We start from the raw sequence: 7,573 nt of genomic DNA on the forward strand, positions 1-7,573 counted from the left end.
AATAGCCAACAATTCCAAAAACGGGTCTTTATTGTGCAATAGGGTGAGCCTGGCTCTTTAGGGGTGTTTTGTTTCCCCTCCATAGACGGGGAATGAAACATGATATGAAATTCAGGGTTATTCCCACCCCAAAAAGGGTAGTGTTTCCCAAAATGCCAGGTCACATGATCTTTCCGCTTCTGTGCCCAGAGCAATGTAAGAGGGTATGATTTACTCCAAACCTTTCAGCCATTCATTCCACTTCACCTTTGCTGCAGTCACTGCAGGTGGGACGGGTATGCCCAGACGTGTGCCCTGAGATGTCCATGTCTGCAAACCCAAGATACACCTCACTGACAAGGCTCAATATGGCTGAAACATGTGTGGGGTTGCTTTATGGTCTTGTGCAGAAGGGATGTGACCTAGCAGTTCAGGCCTGGCTACCCGTTTTGTGGTGGTTCCCAGTCTGCTATTTGTGTGGTCTGTCCTATTCTGTAATGCCATGACCAGTTGAAAAACAATGGTCCGGATGTTGCCCCGAGCAGTGCCAGTGGTTATGATTCATTCAAAACCATACAGCCATCAAGCTTCTGTTTTGGTAGTTCTTTTTTTTCATCATAAAATTCTTAAAGCAGGTACTGCAGAGATTTTTAGAGCTAGGAATTCCCAATTTGCTAAAACGCTTTTGTCGTGGACTGGGAGTTATTTGGCCACGTGCCCTGCGGTTTCCTGCAGATTCGTGCAGTCAATGGTTGGATGCATTGTGGGCAGGTCTTTGTTGAACAGTCACGTGATTTATACCCCATCTATTTCACAGGTCTTGCTTCATATTGGAGGGACCTGGCTGCAGAAGGAGGGCATTTTTTTGTAGAGAGAACGTGACTTCACCCATGCCTTGGTTTCCAGCTCCTGGTGGTAAAAGGGGTGGGGGCTGAAACGGGGAAATGCCCAGAAACATATTGGAACTCCTGTTCAATGTTGCGTAACATAAGCAAAATGCGTAACTGCCTTGCCTAAGGCTTTTACACTTTTCGTTTCTTAGGCAGCATTTTGATTAATTTCTATGACGGAGAGGAGGGGCAGATCGTAACTTAAGATTCTGCCGCCTCCTTCCTCTCCACAATGCAAATACTGCATTTGCACAGGCCCCTTTCAAAATTATTTCCAGTTCCATCCACTTTTGGTTCCCAGTCCACCCCTGATGATAGCAGGGACTGGCATCTGCCCATCTAATGCCTATATGGGAGCCAAGAGGGTTGGCTTTCCAACTGCTTGTTTTTCACAGGAATTCAGTGCAAGAAACAGATGCGACAACACATATATAATTTATAAAGTTACATTTGGTTAAGACACAAGTAAAGTGTACCAAAAACTGCACTAACCTGCAGTGAACGTTTTCGCTAGCTGCTTCAGCACGAACTCCAAGTACTTATCATTTACAAGTGCTCCGGCACTTTCACTGTAATATGTGTCAAGGTACGCTCTGGGATTGAAATTCTGACTGTAGAAGTCCTTGTCAGTGAAAGGCACCGCCATCTTCTACTGATGCTGTTTGCAAATGTGCTCTGTGACTATCCCTCCACAACCTCTCCTATACACACGAGTCCGGCCCTGAGCTTGAAAGCCTTCCTCTGGCAGGCCGTGAAGATTTCGCAATTCATTTTCATATGAGAAAAACAATGTTCCAAGCACACATGTCTTCAGAACCCTGGCAAAGCACCCCAGTCGCGCTGCCAAAAGCATTGGGGGAAACAGCTGGCGCAGGAGGAGAACAGTTTGTACTCTGCATCAAGTTTGGCAATTAGCATCATAGTGGATATGAAAGGCTCGGACTGGCGTAGAGGGCAACAGGGCAATGCCCGAACCAAAAACAAAAACATGCCAGTGTGGGGCCGTTTGTTTGGTCAAAGTGGGACGCTATTTTGGTCCATGTGGCCAGTTTCATGAGCTGCTTCACCATGCGGCTAGTAGTTTTGACCAGTGTTACTGAATAAATATTCTTTAAAAATGTACAATTTGCTTAACATGTTATCAAAACCCTCGTCCCTGGGTACTACTCAAACAGTCTGTCACAAAAGGAATGAATTGCCATTTGCAACGGTGGCCCACTTTTCCATTGGTTCCCGAGACAATTGGATGCCCCAGTCCAACCCTGGATATTACACAAGAGATCCACTGAGGCCAACAGACCTCCCTTCCCCGGCGGTGGTTCAGTGCATGTCTTCAAACACTCCCTGAGGGTAAGGGTGCTGTTAATTTCCACATAGGCTTCTCATTAAATTAGGAGAGTACTAGTGTGAAGGCCTTCATACATGGGCCAAAGTGCAGGTTTTCATTGAAACAGTAGGACCACTATGGATCCTAACCCTGCAGCTCCCTCTAGCTGTGACAACCACCAAACCTATGCGAATTGGCCCATTATGGATCCTAAGCCTACAGCTCCCTCTAGCTGTGACAACAGGTGAAGCTGTGCAAATGGACCAGTAAGGATCCAAAGCCTACAGCTCCCTCTAGCTGTGACAACCACCAAACCTATGCGAATTGGCCCATTATGGATCCTAAGCCTACAGCTCCCTCTAGCTGTGACAACAGGTGAAGCTATGCAAATTGGACCACTAAGGATCCTAAGCCTACAGCTCCCTCTAGCGGTGAGAGCAGCCAAAGCTATGTGACTTGGACCACTAAGGATCCTAAGCCTACAGCTCCCTCTAGCTGTGACAACAGGTGAAGCTATGCAAATTGGACCACTAAGGATCCTAAGCCTACAGCTCCCTCTAGCTGTGACAACAGGCAAAGCTATGCAAATTGGACCAGTAAGGATCCAAAGCCTACAGCTCCCTCTAGCTGTGACAACCACCAAACCTATGCGAATTGGCCCATTATGGATCCTAAGCCTACAACTCCCTCTAGCTGTGACAACAGGTGAAGCTATGCAAATTGGACCACTAAGGATCCTAAGCCTACAGCTCCCTCTAGCGGTGAGAGCAGCCAAAGCTATGTGACTTGGACCACTAAGGATCCTAAGCCTACAGCTCCCTCTAGCTGTGACAACAGGTGAAGCTATGCAAATTGGACCACTAAGGATCCTAAGCCTAGAGCTCTCTCTAGCTGTGACAACAGGCAAAGCTATGCAAATTGGACCACTAACGATCCTAAGCCTACAGCTCCCTCTAGCTGTGACAACAGGTGAAGCTATGCAAATTGGACCACTAACGATCCTAAGCCTACAGCTCCCTCTAGCTGTGACAACAGGTGACGCTATGTAAATTGGACCACTAACGATCCTAAGCCTACAGCTCCCTCTAGCTGTGACAACAGGTGAAGCTATGTAAATTGGACCACTAACGATCCTAAGCCTACAGCTCCCTCTAGCTGTGACAACAGGTGAAGCTATCTAAATTGGACCACTAAGGATCCTAAGCCTACAGTTCCCTCTAAGCAGATTTTAGATTTGCAGCCTTATAATACCTGGCAGTGAGATCCCTTATTATTAATGGATATCATTATGTGTTGGTCTGCTGCACCATTCTAGTACTTGTTGGCATTGATGCTGCCCAATATAGGAAAAGTAATTATTGACAGATAACAAGTACCCGTAGGTGATGCACATAAAAAAAAATCATTTTGATATGTATTATTTCTTATTTGCAGTTTGTTTTGCAATTTTCATCAGTAATTTCACTGTTATTTTCACAGTCCAATATTTTCACCAATTCTTTCACATTTCCAATGTTATCACCAATGCTTTCACAATAATGTTGTCACCAATACTTTCACATTTCCTGTTGTGTTCACAGTTTGTTTACATACCAATACCTTGTTGTTTTTTTTCACAGTTTTATCAATCACTCAAAAAAGGGGTTTTCTTTCTTTCATATCAATCCCTCTTTTATATCAATCCCTCTAGAGGTGTTTCCACATCATGTGTAATGATTCCTCAGGAGGGAATATTGAATGCATATGTTTATAATTCGTTTTGACTCATGTGTTTGAATCAATCCTTAAGATTTCATCTTTTTCTAATAAAATCTGCGTTAAGTTTGCATTCTTTTCTCACTATTTATGTTAGGCGTCTTGTTTATCTCTGTTTGCTTGATTCTTCTCCGTCGTTTGTTTTCGCGTATCGAATGGACATGGTAATCCCTACAGCTCCCTCTATCGGTGACCACAGGTGAAGCTATGCGAATTGGACCACTAAGGATCCTAAGCCTAGAGCTCCCTCTAGCTGTGACAACAGGCGAAGCTATGCACATTGGAACACTAAGGATCCTAAGCCTACAGCTCCTTCTAGCTGTGCACCAGGTGAAGCTATGCACATTGCCTTCTGTGCTTTCGGGCAGCCTCTACTGCGCATGATGGCTTAGGACAAACACACATCTGGCCTTTTATTATACAGTAGGATGATAAGGCCTCCATTGCCAAAAACCCATCCCGTCCAAAGTAAAAGTGTGCCTACAAACACAACTGGTATGTCTTGCAAAGGCAGCAAGGAGAGCTAATAACAATACAATGGCAACAAACACAAACATCCTGGGGAAAAGGGGGCAGAAAAGGGGAGCCAAGGAAAGGAAGAAGATAGATAACAGCATAAAAGCACATGTGCATGGAAAGGACATATAAAATAGCTCATTGCAAAATGCATGAAAAGGAAAAAGAAACCGGAAAAGAGAGGAAGTAAAAAAAAAAAGCATTGGCAATGCCAATAGTTGGAGTGTTTGTGTAGACATGGGAAAGGCACTTGCCAGGCAAACACTAATACTTATATACAATCCAAAACTAGAGGCTTTGCCAATGTTTGTTTTTAACAGGACTTCAGTGAAGGACACGCACAGTTCTTGTAGATCGAGTGGCTAAAGACAGACCTGGTTAAACTATTTGTATTACACCAGTAGCAGGTTTACAACACCAATTAATTCATTAACTATCTGAAAACTGCTGTGAAAAACAACTGGCAGGCACTTTGAGTGCAACGTTTGGTGCAAAGGATTGTTTAAGGCGAGCTCAAAGAGTTCACATGAGGAAGTGTTTTGGGAGGGGTAGGAACTGGGCAGAAATGGCCATAGCGATTAGCATGGCCATGGGCAGTCAATGGGTGGGCAAATAACCATACTGCACCTCCAGGCTGTTTGTTACTCCTCATATGCCATTTCCCCTTCTCTGTACTCCAATGCAACATTTTCGGCTCATAGGTCACCTAAAACCCCCAACCTTCAAAGAACACATGATTCGACAAAGCTGCAGAAAATTAAAAAGACAGGTGCAACCCCATTTAAACTTGGGGTTACTTATGACATCATATGATGTGGTATGATAAATGCAATGACCAGCCCTCTGTCCCTCTATGCAAATAAAAATCACACACGTCCACCAGTTTGATGGACAACATTTTATATTAAGAAGTGTAAATGTAAAAATGAGAAACATTTGGAAATGTAAATTCAATATGTAAATGTGAGTATGTTTTACTGTTTAATGTTGATTAAAAGTTTTTTGCTGTAATATTTCACCTTTTTACAATATTCAAAGACAGACATTTCTTACATCATGCAGGTTGCTTTCACACTTTGTCAACACTAACAAGTGGCTTCACCCCTCTGTGTCTTAAATATTCCACACCACACCGGATGCAGTCTATATTGCCTTTGCTGAAGGTGGCAGGCCAGCCTGTCAAAGGGTGCACCTGAAGAACCCCATTTCTGTCCCGCAGCCCTGCACTTGTATTTAATCTCAGTCAAGTCAGAGTCGTACCAAGAGTTGCACTTTTTGGCAGGCTTCTGTCCGACCCTCATGACAGGGGCAAGGATATTAAGAGTATTGGAGATGGAAAGGTGAAAGGTATATAGGGCTAGTCAGGGTGAGAGTCAGCTGTAAGGGAAGTAGGAGGAGAGTAGGAGGAGGCAAAGGAAACCACTGTCCCTTTTTTCATGGGTCTGGTTGACCTTGAAGGTGGGAGGCAGTGCAGGGTGTGCCAGTGCAAAAGGAGAAGAAAGCTTAAAATGAGAGGAGAGAAAAGAGTGATCAGTCCATGAGAGCAAAGTAGAGAGAGGGATGTCTGTGGAGATGAGAGCATCCAAGGTGTGGCCAGCAGTGTGCGTCGGACCATAGGGTAGAATGGAGTGAGAGATAGAGCCTCATAGGTTGCGGAAAGCCACTGAAGAGTCAGGAGAATAAAGGTGGATGTTAAAATCCCCCAGCAGGGGGAGTTAGGAGGAGGAGGAAAGGAGAGAAGATGCAAGGTCAGCCCATTCCGCGAGGAAGATAGTGGGCTGGCCAGGCAGCCAATAGAAGGTGGCCAGAGTAAGAGAGGAGACAGGAGAGAGAGAGAGGCTGCAAACCAGGCATTCAAAGGAGGAATAGGCCTGAGCTGGAATGGTGGAAACAGGGATCCACTCTGCAAAGATTAGGCCAACTCCCCCTCCAGGCCTGTTGTACCTGAGCTCAGAGAAGATCTTGTACCCTTTAGGTAGAAGTATTTTTAAACTTGTGACAAAGCTGTCCTTAAACCAGGTCTCAGTGAGAGCAAGAACTTCAAGGTCCACGTGTTCAAAGCGTTGGCAGATGTTGGAGAAGTGCATGACTGCGGAGCGAGAGTTAAGCGTGGCCATGTGGAGAAAATTACAATTTTTTAAAGACTTATGGGGGGGCGGTGTAGGGGACAGAGGTCCTCCCCGTAAGTGGCACGGGTGCCTGAGTCAAGAGAAAGTAGAGGGTCCGAAGGGAGTGCAGGCAAGGGAACAGGGCCAGTGGTAGATGGCAAGGGAGACAGTGAAGGAGGGGCCCACAGGGGGCAAGGGAGCCCAAGATTCAGCAGTGAGCAGTAAAGACATCAGCCTGAGAGAGGCTGACAAGGTTGTCAGTGCAGAGAGTGTGGGCAAGGGAGCCATTATAGTAGAAGACGCCACAGTAAGAGAGATGGTGTGACCAGGTGGGGGTCAAAGAAGAGAGTCCACATTCAACGCAGCATCTCCGCGGAATACAACAACACACGAAACCTTTCAAAGTCTGCAAGGACTGGCCAACCCTACTGTAGCCTAATCCTCTTTTGCACCCACCTGGGCCCTTTGCAGGGCCCTGGCTGCACACTTTACCTCCAAAACACAGAACATCCTGTCCTCTCGCTCCTCTGCACCCACTCGTTCACCGTCATCTCTTGAGCCCCCCATGGCCACACCCACCACTCCCCTCTTCTCTCCTCCCTCTCCTGTCATAACTGAGGAGGTTTCTAGATAAATCCGGTCTATAAAAACCTCTTCAAAACAGGTGGACCCTTACCACTCCAAAACCATCAAGGACAACATTGACTCTCTAGCTCCAGCCTTGGCAGACCTCTGCAACCTCTCCTTAGCCACTGGAGTTTTCCCCACTTCCCTCAAGCTGTGGGGTGAAATAGCCCCTGGATGCCATGAATCAAAAGGCCAGAGTCATTGGTGGGCATACTCCTAAAAAAAAGGCCTGCACTGAAATAATGTGGGACATAAGCCCTATGGAACCTATGTAAAAAGGAAACAAAGTGGGTCTAAGAACTTCAAGATCTTAAAAGAGGCAAAATGCCTTTCATGAAGGAAGCAAAACACACGTGGACATAACATGTAAA

At 45.6% G+C, this 7,573-nt stretch overlaps 1 protein-coding gene across 1 annotated transcript in view; it reads right to left on the reverse strand.

Moving 5' to 3' along the window:
• LOC138487692 (nicotinamide N-methyltransferase-like) overlaps positions 1-1,600 on the reverse strand; it is a 69,072-nt gene extending 67,472 nt beyond the window's left edge. Inside the window, exon 1 of the mRNA XM_069614217.1 lies at positions 1,362-1,600. Coding sequence (XP_069470318.1) covers positions 1,362-1,515 — 154 coding nt within the window. The 5' untranslated portion in view covers positions 1,516-1,600. The remainder of the gene's footprint in view (positions 1-1,361) is intronic.
• Positions 1,601-7,573: the final 5,973 nt, after the last annotated feature.

The sequence above is a fragment of the Ambystoma mexicanum genome, chromosome 9, assembly GCF_040938575.1.
Source record: "Ambystoma mexicanum isolate Mex_15411 chromosome 9, UKY_AmexF1_1, whole genome shotgun sequence".
NCBI lineage: Eukaryota > Metazoa > Chordata > Amphibia > Caudata > Ambystomatidae > Ambystoma > Ambystoma mexicanum.